The 19,389-nt window shown below is 50.9% G+C and overlaps 1 protein-coding gene across 4 annotated transcripts in view; it reads left to right on the forward strand.

Annotated features, from left to right (window-relative positions):
- The window catches only part of SPTBN1 (spectrin beta, non-erythrocytic 1), a 179,511-nt gene that overhangs the window by 126,966 nt on the left and 33,156 nt on the right, over positions 1–19,389 (forward strand). For all 4 annotated transcript variants that reach the window (XM_036435327.2, XM_045580750.1, XM_036435329.2 and 1 more), the window contains 12 exons: positions 4,298–4,471; positions 8,056–8,147; positions 8,950–9,030; positions 9,395–9,510; positions 12,484–12,596; positions 13,347–13,534; positions 14,641–14,758; positions 15,699–15,857; positions 16,509–16,811; positions 17,083–17,236; positions 17,729–18,599; positions 18,690–18,827. In XM_036435327.2, the coding sequence (XP_036291220.1) occupies positions 4,298–4,471; positions 8,056–8,147; positions 8,950–9,030; positions 9,395–9,510; positions 12,484–12,596; positions 13,347–13,534; positions 14,641–14,758; positions 15,699–15,857; positions 16,509–16,811; positions 17,083–17,236; positions 17,729–18,599; positions 18,690–18,827 (2,507 nt within the window). The remainder of the gene's footprint in view (positions 1–4,297; positions 4,472–8,055; positions 8,148–8,949; positions 9,031–9,394; positions 9,511–12,483; positions 12,597–13,346; positions 13,535–14,640; positions 14,759–15,698; positions 15,858–16,508; positions 16,812–17,082; positions 17,237–17,728; positions 18,600–18,689; positions 18,828–19,389) is intronic.

The raw sequence follows: 19,389 nt of genomic DNA on the forward strand, positions 1-19,389 counted from the left end.
CTTAAATCCCACTTTGTGCTGCCCTGAATTTTACATAAAGCCTTCGCTAAGAGAACCCTACTGGTCTGTACTGCTGTTGAAACAGGATTTGTGGACTGGCCACAGAACCTACTTGCTGTCTGGAATATCGTTTGTGTGTGAGAATTTGTTTTTGTCCTAAATAACCTGCCACTGGAGAATGCCCCCATTCAACTTACGTCTGATTGCACAAATGCAAAGAGCGAGTTTATAGTAATGTGTACTATATCGTACACATTACTATAATGTATGATTATAGTAACATTATAGTATAAATGAATGGCCCCAAAGCCCTGGAGTGCAGAAGGGAAAACAGGCTTCTGGATGGGGTGTCAGGGAACCCCAAGTAAGTAAGTGGGTGGGTTCCAGCTGACCCTGGAGGAGAGGCTCGGGAGCGGATAGAGAGCAGGCAGGGGGGTGTCAGCTGAGGGGCGGAGTGAAGGGGACATTTGGAGAACAGTGGCAGAGAGGGAGGAACCATGCAGAGAAAGCAGCAGCTCAGCTAAATTGGAGTTCGTTTTTGGAAGCAGCAATGATGGAGACTTTAGAATGTTCTGCTTTTAGTGTTTACTGTCACAGATTATCTCATTTGGTTCTCCTAGTTTACTTAAGTAGACAACTTATGTATTATAGAAAAAAAAAAAAAAAAGGCAGAGTGGCTATGGTCTTGCCAAAAGCCAGTATTGCTAGTAAGTAATAGAACTTGGACTTCAGCCCACTCTGCTGTCTGTTCGTCCCCTCCTTTCCCAGTGAGCCCTGAGAAAGGAGAAGGTGCTCTTGGGAGTGGGTTCCAACCAGTGAGGAGACAGGCAGGAGTTAATAGAATACAGTGCGAGCATCGTTTACACTCTGCTCAAAGCTCAAAGTTGGATATGTATGGGGACTTAATGTGAAATGAGTTTGGCTGTATAACGTATTAGAGATGTTGGAAATTAGCACTTCCCACACTCTCTCTCTGTTAAGTAGAAGTGTGTGTGTGTGTGTGTGTGTGTGTGTCGAAATCAATTTGTGATTAAAAGACAAAAGCTTAAGCAAGTGTTTGGCACACTGGTGTACTGAGATCAGTTAGTGTACTTCTTCTATGCCTTCTTTACTATTGCTGAACAATAATATCAGCAGGCACTTTAGAATTCACCTTGCATGTTAGTAAGTTTTTTTTTTTTTTTTTTTTTATGCTAGTAAGTCTTACATCCTCCAACACATAAATTATATTTTATAGCTGGAAGCCACTTTAAAAGGCCACTAAGTTAGATCCCTTCATTGCATGGGTACTGAGACTGAAGAGTAGGCAGCAGCAGGGCCATCAGCTGGTGGGTGGCAGATGGGCCGGCCACTCCCCATGCCCAGGGCTGCTGTTCCTCCACCCTGCAGTCCTTGGAGAGCTGTTGCTCCATGGCTTCACAGTGGCTTTGGACACTCATGGGAAAACCTGGAGAGAGGGGGTTACCAGGTGGAACAGTGTGGCCCAGATCCTGGCGGCCTCCCTCTGTCTTCCTCTTTCCTTCAAAGGAGGCCAGATCAGCTGCAGGAAACATTTATTTTTCTCTTTTCCACTTCTTCTAGGTTCTGATAAAAACTCTGCCATTGTGACTAGGTCATAGTTCTGCAAATCCTGACACTCTCAGGATAGAACTGACCCAACTCAAGGCTGTGTGGGCAGCTGGGGAAGAGCTGTGGACAGGAAGGGCCCCCAGCTCTCATCTGGATCCCTCATTTTTTCCCAACGGCATTGGTCCCCTGGAACGAGTGTGACCAAGGCCACTCCACTTCTCAGGGGCCTCGCTGCTCCAATAGCAGTTAGAATTGTGTTGTCAGTTGCTAAACGTGGTTGTTTAGCCCTATAATTACCACTCCTTTTTGAAGTCAGAAGATGGGTCTGGAGCAAAGCCTGGGATGGAGCTGTGGCTGATACAGATGTGGAACCAGAAGGGACCTTGGAGACGGAAAACAGGAAAAGCGCCTGCAAAACACAGGAACACTGGCCATGGTGTGGGGAACTTGTTAAAATTATTTAAGGGAGAAACAGTAAAAATGGGCATTTCCTCAGAGGAACTGCCTCCCTGCCTGCAGAGCCCCCTTGCTTCTGAGTCACGTATGCCTCTGGCATTGGTATTGATCTTTGTCTCCACATTAGTGACGTTTCAAACTGCCCCAGCAGAAGTGGCACACAGGGCAGACATGCACGTGTTGCTGTGGGAACCAACCTGTGTTGCGCTAGGAATGTGACAGTAATTAATGAGGGCAAGACAGGGATTGCCCCTTTTCACAGCAGAATTAGCCTGTTTGGGGCTGAGGTTTTAGGAAGTGTTTGTTATGGAGAGATGCACACACACACACACACACACACACACACACACCCTCACCCTCCCTTCCATTGTGTTTCGCTTTCTCCATTGTTATCTCCTGTTCCTTTGGAGAAGATGGAAATCTAGGGATATAAAAATAGCTCCTTAACAAAGGAGTTAAACTATCTGCCAGATAGAAACCGAGTCCGTTTTCTTTCCTGTGGCTCTTGGTGTGGCATGAAGGGAAGGAGCTTTGGAATCCTGACCCCACACCCTGAGCTCCTCTGGGGGGCCTGTCGGCATCAAACGGGTGTCGTCCCCCCACCCCATGTGGCTGGTGTGAGGTGGCTGTTGGGTGTACCTTTGAGGGAGAGTGTGCCTGTGTCGGCCTCAAACCGCATCTGCAGAGCCAGTCCTGAAATTAGAGATTGAGTCTACCTTCTTTCTGTTTCCACATCATGTTATCACTTGACCTAACTTAACATTTCCCACATTCCTGAGATAAATTCCTGGTGAAGTTGCTGAGAGAAAATGCCTTGGGGGCGGGGGGTGGGGTGGGGGGGAGTGTAAGGGAAGCTATCCTAATAGTGTAATAAAGCGTCACTTTTAGAGACATTTCTCCTCCCATGGCTTTTACTTGAAAACAGAATCTGCCATTGTGGGAAGGCCTCTACTTGTGATCTTCTTTCCTCGGGGTCAGAGCGTGTTGTTTGCACACCAGCTTTTTGTAAGAAAATAGAAAGTCAAGAAAAAAAAGATAATCTGAGATTGGCTACTTAAAATGGCCACTGTTACCCAAGTCATCTTCCCTTCAGACATTTTCCACCTGACAGATCACTGAGGCCTGGCCGGGGTGCCAGCTGCTGCACACCTGGCCGCTGTTCCCTAGGGGCAGCCCCGGAGGAGGCACACACTGAGCTCATCCACCTGCACCCAGTCCACTGTGCGCTCGGAACCAAACCGGAAGCCGCTGGGACTATAGCAGAATTATTAAACATTGTTCCTCCTCTCATGAAGCCGGTAGTCCAGTTGGAAGTAATAAGAGCAAAATATAAGATGTAGACGATGATTTGTTTCTGTGCTCTGTGGCAGAGTTGGGAGAAAAGGGGGGCCTGTGAGAACTGGAATGATTGGAATGTGTGTGGGGTATGGTTAGTGGCCGTGGAGGGCAGCTCCATGTCAGCCAGGCCGAGAGCATCCTTCTAGCTAGCGAGGTGTGCACAGCCTGTCGGAGTCTTTAAAACAGTGAGAGTAGTCTGAGGCGCAGCTTCTGCTAGAAGGGGAGGCACATAAAGGAGGGCATGAGCATGCTCTCAACACAGGCAGGTTATAGAGACCCTGTGTGTGTGTGTGTGTGTGTGTGTGTGTGTGTGTGTGTGTCTTTATTTAAAATGTTTACCTTCAGAGGACCTTTTGGATTTTGATATACCAGTAACTGGGTAAAAAGGAAGAGACTTTTGGGGTATTCACATCATTATACTACTCTCACATTTTCCCCCTTTATCCTTTCTTTTCGGTAAGTCACACCCTTTACTCAATCCCCTCCCCATCACCTTCACAAAACCACCTGGTTCTCCTGTGAGCCATCCTTAAAAATGACCCAAACCAGCAGGTTTAGAGGGCCACCATTAATTTCAGGGTAAAGCAGCCATTAAATCCTCGGACTTGAACACATCTGCAGAAGGCTGTGTGGATGGCAGTGGAACCTCTGAGAGTCAATGTCAACGGGGTCCGTTTTTCTCTAAACTTCCAGTTCCTACAGGCATTTGTAAATGGTGTCACTTCCAGGATTAAACAGACTTGTAAAGAGTGATCGGTTACCATCCCTTAAGTAAACTTTTCTCTTCCGAGGCTGTTTTTCAGCTAAATACTGTCCTTGGGCTGAACAAGCACACTTGGCTACTAATGTTTTGGTTTGGGTAAGAGAGTGTGGCATGAATGGGCAGATCTGTACCCGTTGGGTGATTTTCCACCTTCTGCTCACCCATTTCTAGCCCAAACCCACCAAGGGGCGAATGCGCATCCACTGTCTGGAGAACGTGGACAAGGCCCTCCAGTTCCTGAAGGAGCAGAGAGTCCACCTGGAGAACATGGGGTCCCACGACATCGTGGATGGGAACCACCGGCTAACCCTGGGCCTCATCTGGACCATCATCCTGCGCTTCCAGGTAGGAGGCTTGGCGGTGGGGCTCTGCCTTCCTCTCGGGTGCTAGCATCTTGGGAAGCGGGCCTCCCGTTCCAGAGGGGCTGGGAAGACCAGGTTGAAGTGGCATCTCAGAGTCAGGTGTGTGGGGCTGTGTCACATCCAGCCGCCCTGTAGGCACAGCTCCCACATCTCCCTCAGGTTTGCTGGGCCCTGAAAGTCTTGGTTCTCCCATCAGATAAGTGTGTTCAGAGCCGCATCCCCGCCCACCACTACACTGGCACCCACTCTGGACGCCTGGTGTCCGCTGCTCAGCTTTCAGGAGCAAAGGTGTAAGGTGCAGTGGATGCTCAGTTGCTAGCGCTAGGCTGTCTGAACGTTGCCAGATAAGACAAGTGTTGTTGGGGGCTGTGAGAACAGGAGGTAGGCCAGAGGGGTCAGGCCGGACCTGGGTTCGGCAACCTTGGTACTTGGGTTCTAGCTAGGAAAGAATTCAGAGCCAAGACTCACACTGAAAGAGAACATTTATTTGGAAAACCTCAGAGATAGAAGTAATTGGTAGCAGAAATGGGCTTAGGAAACGAGTTACAGAGGCCAAGGAAGGGCTTTCGGAGCCTGGGGGTGAGGAAAGTGATGGTGACTGCCTGGGGGAGGGAGAGGAGGAAGGGAGAGGCTCCAGCCTCCTCCTGGGAGGTAGAGGAGCTGGGTCCTCGGTCCTAAAGGTGTTTTGTTTTGTTTTTGTTTTGTTTTTAATCAAAGTTCTTCATTGTGCAAAGTATTACATATGTCTCCTTTTCCCCCCATTGACCTCCCCAGCCATTCCCATTCCCAGCACAAGCCCTCACCCCCCATGTCTGTGTCCATTGGTTATGCTTATGTGCATGCATACAAGCTCTTTAGTTGTCCTAACGGTTTTAAAGGTGGAGATTTAGGGGGGTCCCAGTGGAAGATCTCAGTAGAACATTCAGCAACTTTCCAGGTGTCCTTTCAGGGTTGGGATATCCATGATTGACTGGTTGGTGCCAGAGTACAGGGGTGCATTATTCAGTACAGCTGGTCCTGCGGTCAGCCAGGGCCTTTGCTGTCTGGTTTTGCTGCTTTTCTGAGCCTGGCGCTGGAATACAATTGAGGCCCAGATGTTATCTCGAGAGCGGTAAGGTCAGGGGGCCCAGACAGCAAGCCTGAGGGAGGAAAAGTCATCCTGGGGAGAAGTCACAGCCTACAGTTGTCCTTTGCTAGACACCTGGGGTGTTCTACCCCGGTGGCCCTCTACACCGGGCCCGTAGTCCTTGCTCTGCACAGTCTGCCTGCCTGCCGCAGTATCGCAGAATATTTTGAGGAGAAGCTGTTCAGGATTAGGGCACGTGTGTGGGCTTCATTTGCACCCCCGTTCTCCTTTGGATATGAGGAAGTCGTGTTCAGGGGGACGTGCAAAAAGCCTTAGGCTTGTGTGGGATTATAAGCATGTTATTGGTTTGTTGTAGTCCAGGGAAGAACTTTAAATATAGAAATACTCTGAGCCAGAGATACTCTTAAGGTCATCTGGTCCATTTCCTTCACTACTGAGGACAGGGCAGAGCCTTGCCCAGGATCACAGGCCAGCCCGGCTGGGCTGTCACGCGGGCGTGGGCCCCTAGGGGAGAGATCGGCGTCTCCGGCCAGATTGCCGGCCCTTCCTCCGGAGGTGCTTCATGCTCACGCTCCCCAGGAAACACTCCTTAGCACGGCGTCAGGTCACTGCAGACAGACATCCTGACAGGCCAGTCTCCTCCTCCCGCTGTTCCCTGCACCTTCCTGTCCCGCCCCTTCGATAAAGTCTGATTGATATTTCTGGTGAATGAACATCCCACTGAAAGGCAAAAACAGAAATCAAATTGGAGCTGTCTTTGTGTTCTTACGAAAACGCTGAGATCACCCTGTAGCCAGTCCTTTTCCTTCTTGTTTCCCCTGGGATTGGGCTGGGTTAACAGTGTCTGGGTGTGTGTGTGTGGGCAGAGGGGGTGGGGCTGAGCTGGACAGAGAAACTCCCCGCATGGGTGGCTCCCCAGCCCCGCAGGTCCTCTGCCCAATTCGGATCCCCCGCCCCAGCCCTGGTGCTCCTGAGCAAGCAGGTCTGCTGACGACGGCATCAGTCCTCAGTGGAGTTAATTACAACCACCAGCGATTTCATTTTTAAACAGCTCTTATGTAGGCTTCTGTCACCTAATTTCAGAGTGATTTAAAAATGGAGTGGATGTCATTAAGCTCATTGCCCTTGGTTTTAGGCCAACAGGTGAAGTCAGCTGGACACCCTTTGAGCCCGACTTCAGTTTTGCAGCGTAAAATAGTGCTGTTTCTGTAGCTTCTCCCTGTGGCGGCCAGTGCCTGGGAGGGCATCCTGACGGCGGCCTCGCCACCCCCGGGCAGTGCCCGTGCTGGTGAGCTGGCAAGCGCAGCCCTTTCCAGGATTGTTCGCGTGAATTGGGTTGAGTCATTGACTAGCTTCCTGACGGCTGGCCCTTTTCTGTACTTGGACTTGTCAATGCTGAGAGGTACTTTCTCTCTTTTCCTTGAGGCAGGAAGAAATAGAGGCTGCAGGTGTCACTGCTTGGCCTGCATCTTTGGTGTCTTACAAGCCCAGCTTTATGACGCCATCACCCATTCCACAAACACAGGGTGGGGCAGAAGTAGGTCTACAGTTGTGAGCACACACAACACAGTCTATTTTTGTTATTAATTATTATTCATTATTCTATCCCTTTCCATGTGAACACTGTAAACCTACTTCTGCCACACGCTGTATGTATTGATTCCGCATAAGCCAGGGGCCAGCTCACATCCTGCCTCCTCTGAAGCTTCCCCACCTGTTTACAAAGATCTCCCTTCTCCCCAAAATACCGCAGATGGAGTAGCTTGGAAACAGTAGGAGTTTACTTCTCCATGCTGGAGGCTGTACGGCGGGTGAGGTCCTGTTCCAGAACGCACGTGTCTTGTCCTGACATGGCCGAAGGGTCTGTGGGTCTCTGCAGCCTCTTGCCCAGTCCCTCTCACAACTTAATCACCTCCCAAAGGTCCCACCTACAGACACTTATCGCTTTTGAGGGCTGGGATTTCAGCGTAAGAATTTGGAGGGGACACAGACGTGGAAGCGCAGCATTGCAGTGCGTGCTCTCTCTGCGAGGTTGGGTCAGTCCTCAGGCAGTGATGCACACGCTGTCCTCATCCATGGAGGGCACACCCAGTGGGAGAAAACGTATGGTTATGAAACACCGAATAATAATGGTCTTCTGGGGTCTGATGAGGTTCAAGACGTACCATATGAATCGCTGCGCTGGCTTCTAGATGGAACGATGGGCTAGCTTGAAGGTGGACATGACCCCTAATGGGAAGTCATGCAGGTAACCTGCCTCTGCTTCCCTCTTACCTCTGTGCAAAGCGGGGAAGCTAGTCTGGCTGGTGTCCTCGGAGGTGAGCCCTGGCTTCAGAGAGCAGCTGTCAGAGGAGGTGGGCTGCAGGGCCGGGCTTGGAGCCACAGTTTCTCTTCTTCATGTCCATGCAGACCAGCTCTTCCGAGGCTGCCGTTGGGCAGCTGACCCATCTGTCTGTCTGGTGTTTCCTTGTAAATCTTAGATCCAGGACATCAGTGTGGAAACGGAAGACAACAAGGAGAAGAAGTCTGCCAAGGACGCGCTGCTGCTGTGGTGCCAGATGAAGACAGCCGGGTGAGTGTGAGCTCGGAGTCCGGCCAGGGGCCCAGGCCCAGTCCGTGCGGCCGTCACTTCCAAGGTGCTGACAGGTGTCCCCCCACCGCCTCCATGGAGAGGGCTTGTTAGCTGGCGAGCGGTTGATAGGCCGACCTTTCAGCTGGCACTCAGCGTGGTGGAAGGAGTTCTGATTTATATTCTGGACCTCTCATCGCCACCATCTCTTTATTAAGGAAGCTCCAGAGGGCAGTATATCTTGAATTTTAAAACCCTGGAAACCATGTTTAGGAATCACATCATGATATTTAACAAAACAAAAAAAAACAACCATACCAGTTGTGTGTTTTCTCCTCCCTTTTATTTCTGCTGCTTCAGGGGAGTTTTGTGCAGTCACCATAGGAGTACGCTTTGTACATTATTGCCCCGGTTTTCCTTCCGTGTGTTCTTTCATTGAAATTTCAGTGTCAGTATTTTTTTAGAGAACCCCATCTTTTCTGTTGCTCACCGAAACTGCCGTGGCTCGTAGGTATTTGCTGAGAACTGATTACGTGCCAGGTTAAGGGGAGAATTACTGCCAGGACTGCTTGGAGGACAGATGTATCTGTAATGGCTGTGATCATTAATAAGTGCGGATACCATAACGGGGGTCAAGTTAGAGATGAACCTTGAATCAGCCACAGATACGGAGTTGTTAATAATCCAGACGGTGTAGAATGGCTGATGGGTTAGGGGTAGATGTCAGACACGGGGAAGTCTTTCGGGGAGGAAAACCTGTATGTGCTAAGTCTGTTGTCTTTGCCTCATGCTTTGTCTTCGCCAGGTACCCCAACGTCAACATCCACAACTTCACCACCAGCTGGAGGGACGGCATGGCCTTCAATGCACTGATACACAAACACCGGTAAGCACTTCGGGGTGGGATGCTTACCTTCTCCTATAGCAGATCTGGGTGACGTTCGTTCCTCATACCCGTTGCCTTCGATGTTGCTCTACAGTGGGAATTTCTGCATTCCCAGTGAGGAAAATGTGAGAGAGTACGCAAACTCTCCCAAACCAAGTCTCATTGTCCTCAGTTCTCCTCATGAACTTTGGAGACTTTATTTTAAAAAATCAGGTTTCATTCATTGAGGGTTGAATAATGTCCTAGAGTTTTACTCCCCTGAGTGGTGGCTTGAACACTTCAGGAGTAATAGTCATGTCTCACTGGCCACGGAATGTGTTTTCAAGCCGTGGTTTTTGTCATGTCCCATTGTCGTTCCCCATAGGCCTGACCTGATCGATTTCGACAAGCTGAAGAAATCCAACGCACACTATAACCTGCAGAATGCATTTAACCTGGCAGAGCAGCACCTGGGCCTCACCAAACTGCTGGATCCTGAAGGTAAGGACTCGGGGTAACAGGTGGGACCTTCAGTGTCTCTAGCACTGGGGTTAATACAAGGTCTGCCTTGTATCTGTTTTATTTGTACAGTGTGCTTCGCAAATTATCCAAGGGAGAGGAGCTTATTAATTTTGCTATGAGAACTACTCAAGGGTTTGTGCAAAGGATTACATTTGAAAAGGCCTTGAAAAATAAGTATGATTTCAACATGTTCTGAAGAAGAGGGCATGCCAGGCAGAGGGACTTGTGTGAGCAAGGCATGAGGGTGAGGAAGGCATGCTCTGGGACCAACAGTTCACTGGGAATGGTGTTTAGAGTGACAATAGGAAAAAGCAGCACAAAGGTGGGTGGGGTCCAACATGTCAAACTTTTTATTTTATTTTTAAAAATATATTTTATTGATTTTTTTACAGAGAGGAAGAGAGAGCGATAGAGAGTTAGAAACATCGGTGAGAGAGAAACATTGATCAGCTGCCTCCTGCATACCCCCTACTGGGGATGTGCCCACAACCAAGGTACATGCCCTTGACCGGAATCGAACCTGGGACCTTTCAGTCCGCAGGCCGACACTCTATCCACTGAGCCAAACCGGTTTGGGCTAGGGTCAAACTTTTTAGAGGGTATTCAGCAGGCAGTGGTCAGCAGGGAGTGGTTGGTAGCTGGCTTTCACCAAGGCAGCAAGCAGCATGGGATGGAGTGCGTGGTGATTGAGGGCAGGGCCCTTGTTAGGAGGCAGTGCAGCGTTTGCGGGGGAGCAGAAGCGTAACTGAGGACGGTGCCTCAGGAACGGGGAGCATGCGGTGGAAGAAGGCGTAACACTAGCAGCCCCCTCCCAGTGGGAGGCACTGATCACATTCTGTGCGTGGACTTGGCCTTTCTGCTCTGTGAGTCCCCGCAGCAAGCCCCAAAGACAGACTGCGGGTGACGTGGAGTTCACCTGGGCGGGGGCAGCTCCCCAGGTTGTAGTTCCCTTGCTTAACAAAATCCCAATTCTAGGCTTCTTTTTAGCATGAGTTACCTTAGGCACTTTTTTCAGTTTTGAGGAACGTAAGAGGGTTTTTTTATTTTGTAGTGCTGAAGCTTTTCAGATCCTCCTCACTGTGAGCAAGTATTAGGGAGAGGAAACTGTCTGTGAGTGAAAGTTTAAAGTTCTTATAAATATAGAACAGGAAGTTTAACTCCCCAAGGGCAGATTGAGGTCAGGAGGCTGCCAAGCTGGCTTCTTGCTTTTTTTCCAGTGCATCAGATCCACTGATATGTGTTCACTGCAGGAAGCTGAGATAAAATTATCTTCGTGCTAGCCCAATAAATTATTTCTTAATATAAACAGAAAACTAACATTCCTTAGGATGTGATAAATCTTCATACTTAACCCCTGCCTTACTATGGGAAGCCATTCTTCCTCAGCTCTAGCTCTTTGATAACCTTTTATTTTTGCAACCACTATGACAAAACCTTTTTAATAACTTGCTCATTAGTTAATCTTTCTAATCACTACCCAGTATGAAAAGGGAGTATAATCCCCTGGATTACAAAACAAGGGACTGAAAATGGCAGTGGATGTGATGTCACTTATCCTGTGGGGTTTAAGCTTGATTATTAGTTGTCCTTCCTTTTATTAGTAGAGCCAGAGAGCCTTTGGTCAAAATGTAGCTAAATTTAAAGAAAGGTTCTGTCTGCTCTTCCCAGTTATGTTGATATTTTGTGTTTATTGAATTGCATACATGACCAATATTTTTCTCTTGTTTTCCTCCAATTTGCTCTCCTTGGAGCACACTCTGATGGGACTGAGCAGGAGTTAGTCACTGGGGGTCCTGGCGGGGGGATCAGTAAGTGTGTTTCTGGCTCCCAGTGTCATTGGCTGCCTCGGTGACACTGGGCAGGGAGTTTTCAGTTCAGCTCTGAATCCTAGTGTTCTCATCCCTGAGTAAGAGAAACAAGCCTGTCTCACACAGGACTGCCAGTGATAGAGGTGAGGGCGCATGTGTGAATGTGCATTGAAAAAGAGCCTGATCCATTAGGAGTCATCCTCTGCGTTCTTCTCGTAGTCTGTCCGAGTTGAGTACTTCACTCAATAATGCCAAATAGTGAGGACTTGTTCACTCACTGCCATCTTTACTACTTTGTTCCCTCTCTCGGTTGTTTAAAACATATTTTTATTGATTTCGGAGAGGAAGGATGAGGGGGAGAGAAGTATAAACATCAATGATGAGAGAGAATTATTGATTGGCTGCCTCCTGTATGCCCCCTATTGGGGATCGAGCCTACAGCCTGGATATGTAACCTTCACCGGAATCGAATCAGGGACCATTCAGTCTGCAGGCCTATGCTCTGTCCACTGAGCAAAACCGGCTAGGGCCTTCTCTCAAACAAAGCAACACACTAGAAATTTGGGAGGTGGAATGATGAGCACAGGGCTTACCAAGACAGAGTTCCTATCCTCAGGGACTCAGCCTTAACAAGACACATAAAACGTGCATAAGTAATTATAGTGCCTGGCGGAAAGTATTATGTGTGACCATATAAACAAAGTCTTTGGGGGGAAAGAGAGAGACAGTAATTCTGGCTGCAGGGGTTAGAATGAGTTGTGGTGGAATGGTAAGTTTTCAGGTGGATCATGAAAGGCTAGGAAGAAGGTGATGGAGTGTGGAAGGACATTTCGGGCAAAGGGAAGTTGAGAGTAAAGGAAGGGACAAAGGGAATTCTGGGGTGCGTGGTGAGGAGTCCAGTTTGGTGTAGATAATAGTGCCTGAGAAGAATTAGCTTCTTGATTTAGAAATGTCTAGAACAGCGCTTGGCTACAGTGGAAACCTGATAGGCAGTCAGCGGGTGGAAGCCATAACTATAACTCTCAGGTACAGAGCGCGAAGACACTGGCCTGCTCAGTGCTGGCCACTTGTTCCAGGGTATTCTTGCTGCGTGAGTGGCAGCCCCGTGAACACAGCCCTGAAGGGACTCTCCCCCCGGTTACAGATATCAGTGTGGACCACCCTGACGAGAAGTCCATCATCACTTACGTGGTGACCTATTACCACTACTTCTCCAAGATGAAGGCCTTGGCTGTGGAAGGAAAACGAATTGGAAAGGTGAGCTCACGCCAGTCTCATACGTTGTGAGACCTGATTACAGTTCACATCTTCATGGACTGCCTGCCACCGAGCTCCTTGCCCTCCCATGAACACATACACGTAGCCAGGAGCAGTTTGGGCCGGCTGTCCAAGTGGCAGGGGAGTGGGCAGCATCCCACGGAGGGAGGGGTAGTGGCTAAAATATTTAGGAAGGGATGTGCGGGGGCATCTCGGACCCGGAAACATACCTCCCCTGACCTTACCAGAACGTTGGGGATTGGAAATCTGCGTTGAGCCGGCTGGGGTCACGGGCCCGAAGTCCTAGGCTCGGTATTATGCTTTTTTGTCTCTTTTTTGCCTGCCACGTGTTTCAGAGCACCTCAGGCCGGATGACCTCGCCTTCTCGGTGCAGTAGGAACGGGAAGTTCGTGGCCGTTCATGGGACAGGGCCACGCACAATGGAGCCCTTTGTGCTTCTCTGGCCAGCGCTTCGGGAGCTCAGGCAGCGGGAGTCATTCGGACTCTTAAACCCTGTGCCGGGGGCTGGGAGCTCCAGAGCCAGTTCCACTTGAGTTGAGATGTCACTGCTCACAAGTAATGGCCACCACCGTCTGAGCGCCTGTTAAACGGTTTGCTCAAGTTTCAAGTGCTCAGCGCGGAGAAGCCCAGAACCCTGACCGAGGGTGCCTGTGCTCACAGAGGGGTGCCGTCACGATTTCCTCCCGTCATGATAACGCTGTCTTCCATCCTTCTGACTCCTCCCCGCAGGTGCTTGACAACGCTATTGAAACAGAAAAAATGATTGAAAAGTATGAATCCCTTGCCTCCGACCTACTGGAGTGGATTGAGCAAACCATCATTATTTTGAACAATCGCAAATTTGCCAATTCATTGGTTGGGGTTCAACAGCAGCTTCAGGCATTCAACACGTACCGCACCGTGGAGAAACCACCCAAGTACGATGCCGATGGGGACGGGCTGCCGTCAGTGTTGGGGTGGGGGAGGGTGCTCGTCACAGTCACAGGCCCCTGTTTTCTGACTCACACGATCTCTTCTCTGAGCGGCCTCTCCCCTTAGCGAATGCTTCTCCTTTCATCTGGTCTGTGTGGCTCTGTGAGCCCTTTCCAGTAGATTGTGCTACAGACAGATGAGACTCTGAAGAAATTGTGCAGGTCTCCAGTTCCTTATCCAAATCTCTGGTGCCTGGTGTATTTCAGAACTCCGTACTTTTTTGGATTTCAGAGAAGTAGCAGTCGTGTGCATGTTGTGTACTATGATTCCAGTTGGGTGTAAGGAAGTAACCCATAATCGGGCCCACTAATAGATCCGTAGCAAAATGTGTAAATATTCACGTTTTGTGTTGGAGAGAGACAGACAATAAATCATTTTACTGTCCCCAGAAATTTGATTTTCCACATGTTTTAAGAAATAAGGATTGGGTACCTTCTCTCTTACTTATAGTTAGAAGGTTTTTCCTCCTTTTTTTCTGAAACTCCACTCAGTTGTGGACTCCTTGCTGAGGTCTCTGGTAGTCATATGAACTAATGCTTGCTGAATGCATTCAGCTGTGCACTCTGAATGAAGTAAGCCTGTGGCCCAGGACTTAGGATCTAAACCAGCGGTCGGCCACCTTTCAGGCCTCGCAGACCACCAGAGGTCCATGGGCCGCCGGCTGGCGACTGCTGGCCTAAACCAAGCATGTCAGACTCTCGGCCGGCGGGCTGCACGTTTGACATGCTTGGTCTAAACCTTGAACGAGATGATTAATAAAAAATGGTATTGTGTGCTCCTAAATATAAATCTCAGAAACAACAAACAACCAATCACACACACAAAAAAATGTCCACAGTTGGGCACACTTTGAGGTCTGTCATACCCCAAAACTAACCCACTCTGGTTTCTGTAACATGCGTCTCACATAAATCAGACCACAGATAAATGGCTTTTTAAATTGCCTGGCTCTGTGAAATGGTTCTTTTGCCAGAAGCAAATTAATAGTTTCCCCTTGGATTGAACAAAATGATAATAAATAATGTTTACGTTGGTGGTTTTCTGTGCTTAGATTTACGGAGAAGGGGAACTTGGAAGTGCTGCTTTTCACAATTCAGAGCAAGATGAGGGCCAACAATCAGAAGGTCTACATGCCCCGGGAGGGGAAGCTCATCTCTGACATTAACAAGGTAAACCCCTCCGTCGGGTCCTGGAGAGCCCGGGTTCTGTCGCTGGGTTCTGTTGCTCGGTCTTGATTGGCTGAAAGGGTCCGTCTCTGTGCATTGCAGAGGCTCAGGGGTTACTTGCGCTGGCGGATCTATTGGAGGTTTGGGGAGAGTGTTAGATTTTATCAGACCGGCTTGGGTTCTGCCTGTTTAACTTGTTCCTCATCTGTCAGAGGCAGTTGACTCAAACATCTTTAAATTGGGGAATGGAGAACACAAAACCTTATGTCATGTATCTGGAATCCCTGGAGGTTGGGGCTGGCTCCTCTATCAGAGAAGCTATTAAATGACTTCCATTATCATGCCCTGTTGTGTCTGCAATTAGAGAATTTCACAGGGAGCATATTTCCAAGCACAAGTTTAAAAAATCTAGAACTTTGGTCAGTTGTACTCATTTAGAGTCTTTTAATTGGAATTTTTTAAAACGTCAGAAGTGAATTTAATGTGTACAATCAGTAAGGATTTTGGGAGGGAAATACACAGATGTGTGAATAAAAAAACAGTGGCTCAGGACGGGGTGAATGAGAGTCATAATAAGATTTCTTTCAGATAAAAATCATTTATCTTTTTTATAGGATCAGAGCTGTTGAAAATAAGTACTTTGCTTCCTCTCAGTTAAAGTAAGATTTATTATTTCGTTAGTTGATTTGCTCCGTATCTGCAGTGCTTTATTTTCCAAGAACAACACAGGACCGTAGATTTAGATAAGGGAGAGTGTTCCCAGGAGGCTGCACTGAGAGGAAACTGCTTTTTTCCCAAGGCTCCGGAGGCTGTGAGGATGGGAACGGGCCTTCCCTTCCACATCCCTGGGTCTCGTGGGGAAGGGCTGCTGGCTGCTGGCTGCTGGCTGGAGCCAGGGCAGGTCCTTGGACCCGGCAGGAAACGGTTCTTTTCCCTCCCGCAGGCCTGGGAGAGACTGGAAAAGGCGGAACACGAGAGAGAACTGGCCCTGCGGAACGAGCTCATCCGCCAGGAGAAACTGGAACAGCTCGCCCGCAGATTCGACCGCAAGGCAGCTATGAGGGAGACCTGGCTGAGCGAAAACCAGCGCCTGGTGTCTCAGGTTCGGGAAACCGCCCGGGGCTCCTCCAGAAACGTAGGCCGCACCCAGGGCCACCGGGCGGCTGCCGGTCAGCCAGCACCCGTGTCTGAGGAAGCTGGCAGGTCTCTACCCACTTCCCTCGGAGGGGATGTTTATACTTTATAACACACTGTCTCCTCTGTTTATCCCACTTTTTACCGATCTGGAAGCAGCTCAGGCAGTTTGTTTAGAGCCAGGGAGTGTGTATGAACTGGTCACGTTTACGTAACTTAAGAAAATTCCCTCTTTTCCTCAATCTTTGACCAACTCGTCTTTCAAGGCAAGTCAGATGGGTCATGAAGTAACACACATGTCCTTCTTCTCTGCTTGGCTCCACATACGCGATCACTTGCTCCCGGCGCGTGAAGCCAGGTGCTAGAAACGAGCTGGACCCCTTTGTAATGGAGACGTTGCTGATTTGCTCTGGGCAGGGAGCGTCCGAGCATCTGAGAGCAAGCGTGGAGTTTTAAGGGTCCTGGGGAAGGCAGAGACCAGCCCAGGGTTGTGGGGAGAACCTCAGGGGGTGGTGTTTAGCTTTAAGACCACCAAAGACGAACCTGCGCTCAGGATCCCACCCCTATTCTGTTTCTTTGTTCCCAATCAGATGGCTTTTTCATTCCTTTTTCTCTGTAGGACAACTTTGGGTTTGACCTTCCAGCAGTTGAGGCCGCCACGAAAAAGCATGAGGCCATTGAGACCGACATTGCCGCCTACGAGGAGCGTGTGCAGGCCGTGGTGGCCGTGGCCAGGGAGCTCGAGGCGGAGAACTACCACGACATCAAGCGCATCACGGCGAGGAAAGACAACGTCATCCGGCTCTGGGAGTACCTGCTGGAGCTGCTCCGGGCCCGGAGGCAGCGCCTCGAGATGAACCTGGGGCTGCAGAAGATATTCCAGGAAATGCTCTACATTATGGACTGGATGGACGAAATGAAGGTAAAACTGGACCGCGAGGCGGCCAGAGCTGATCCCGTGAGGCCTCTCTTCTCTGGGACCCACCCCTGAGCCCCAGCAGGCGCTGTGCCCCTTGTCTAGCTGCCCACTCCGCAAGGCCAGAGGGGGGCCGTGGGAAGAGCGTTGTAGTTGCCCATCGTCGTCTTCCCCTAAGAACATGGGGACGGCTGGCTCTCGGCTTGCTTGATGGTTGCGGGATGCCGAGGTCAGGGTTGTAGTCACTGGTGTCCTGTCTGTCACCTCTCGTGCGCAGGTGCTATTATTATCTCAAGACTACGGCAAACACTTGCTCGGCGTGGAAGACCTGCTGCAGAAGCACGCCCTGGTGGAAGCCGACATCGGCATCCAGGCGGAGCGGGTGCGGGGTGTCAACGCCTCCGCCCAGAAGTTTGCCACGGACGGGGAAGGTGAGCAGGGACCGTTCCACACGTTCCCTCCTAGTCCCCCGGGTCCCACCGATGTAGAAGCAGATAAGCTCTGTGTGGCGACGGGGCCTCGGAGGTTACGGCGGGTCGCAGGCCACGGGTTTGACATGCTTGGACGGTCGTGGGTACATGAGAGTCCGTGGGGTAGCCATTTGAGCCCTTTAGCTCTGTCTTGCTTTTCTCAGACGGGCATGTTTTTTCCTTAAATACTCAAGTGCTCTGGGTTTTGAATGGCTTGATGCTTGGCAGCCAGACTTTGCCAGAGCACACTTGATATGGCCGTGCACCAGCTCTTAATTCACCATTGCCTCTCTCCAGTTCCCGTCAAGACCTTAGAAAGTGCTCTGTGGCCTCATAGCATTAGCCCCGCTAACCTAGAAGCAAGGACAAGGGGTGTAGCTTACTGCCTGCAGATGAGCAGGACCCTGTGCTAACCTCTTGTCACACACCCCTTCCTTCCTTGGCGTTCCACAGGCTACAAGCCGTGCGACCCCCAGGTGATCCGGGACCGAGTGGCCCACATGGAGTTCTGCTACCAGGAGCTGTGCCAGCTGGCGGCGGAGCGCCGGGCCCGCCTGGAAGAGTCCCGCCGCCTCTGGAAGTTCTTCTGGGAGATGGCGGAGGAGGAGGGCTGGATACGGGAGAAGGAGAAGATCCTGTCCTCCGACGACTACGGCAAGGACCTGACCAGCGTCATGCGCCTGCTCAGCAAGCACCGGGCCTTCGAGGACGAGATGAGCGGCCGCAGCGGCCACTTCGAGCAGGCCATCAAGGAGGGCGAGGACATGATCGCGGAGGAGCACTTCGGCTCCGAGAAGATCCGGGAGAGGATCGTCTACATCCGGGAGCAGTGGGCCCACCTGGAGCAGCTCTCCGCCATCCGGAAGAAGCGCCTGGAGGAGGCCCTGCTGCTGCACCAGTTCCAGGCGGACGCCGACGACATCGACGCGTGGATGCTGGACATCCTCAAGATCGTCTCCAGCAACGACGTGGGCCACGACGAGTACTCCACCCAGTCCCTGGTCCGCAAGCACAAGGACGTGGCGGAGGAGATCGCCAACTACAGGCCCACCCTCGACACGCTGCACGAGCAGGCCGGCGCCCTCCCGCCCGAGCACGCCGAGTCCCCCGAGGTCCGGGGCCGGCTGTCCGGCATGGAGGAGCGCTACAAGGAGGTGGCCGAGCTGACGCGGCTGAGGAAGCAGGCGCTGCAGGACACGCTGGCCCTGTACAAGATGTTCAGCGAGGCCGACGCCTGCGAGCTCTGGATTGACGAGAAGGAGCAGTGGCTCGACAACATGCAGATCCCGGAGAAGCTGGAGGACCTGGAGGTCATCCAGCACAGGTGAGGGGTGGGCGCCGGGGCGCCGGCCGGCCTCGCGCTACCAGTCGTCACCAAAGGAGTGACTACCCTCTCGGGTTGATTGCCTTTCAGGTTCGAGAGCCTGGAGCCGGAAATGAACAACCAGGCTTCCCGGGTCGCGGTGGTCAACCAGATCGCACGGCAGCTGATGCACAGCGGCCACCCGAGCGAGAAGGAGATCAAAGCCCAGCAGGACAAGCTGAACACCAGGTGAGTTTGCGGCCCGCAGTGCGGGGCTCGGGGGCGGGAAGGGGGGGGGGTGGGGCGGCCGCGGTCCCTCGAGGAGCCTTGCTGTCAGGAACTTTTGCTGATGTCACCACGTTGGCACCTGCCTTTTGACATACCCTCATTTTGCAAGACGTGTGTGTTTTGGGTGATGTCATCCAGAGTATCTTGGCGCCTGCCCCTCCCCACATCAGAAGTCAGGGCCTTGGTGAGGCCTCCAGGAGGCTCCTGTGCTGTCCCTCTTAAAACAATTTCTGGAACAAGATTTAGGCGTGCTTGAGACATAATTGGCCAATGAAAGTCCCGATCATCAAGGTAGACCTTTGTGTCGGTCTGATCTTTCTGCTGAGTAAGCACTTTTGAATAGGTTGTGGTGGTGGATGGGCTCGGGTCTGAAGGTCACTGTCAAGCATTGGGTTTGGGAAAGGTTTCCTTGGGTGTGGCTCAGAGATGAGTGAGCTGTGTACGGCAGACAGGGGTTAATTGGCTCTTGGGGTCAGGTATGTTGTCACGGCTCATGCTGGAACTCTATCACGAGCCCTCGTCC

The sequence above is a fragment of the Pipistrellus kuhlii genome, unplaced genomic scaffold, assembly GCF_014108245.1.
Source record: "Pipistrellus kuhlii isolate mPipKuh1 unplaced genomic scaffold, mPipKuh1.p scaffold_m20_p_13, whole genome shotgun sequence".
Classification (NCBI taxonomy): Eukaryota; Metazoa; Chordata; class Mammalia; order Chiroptera; family Vespertilionidae; genus Pipistrellus; species Pipistrellus kuhlii.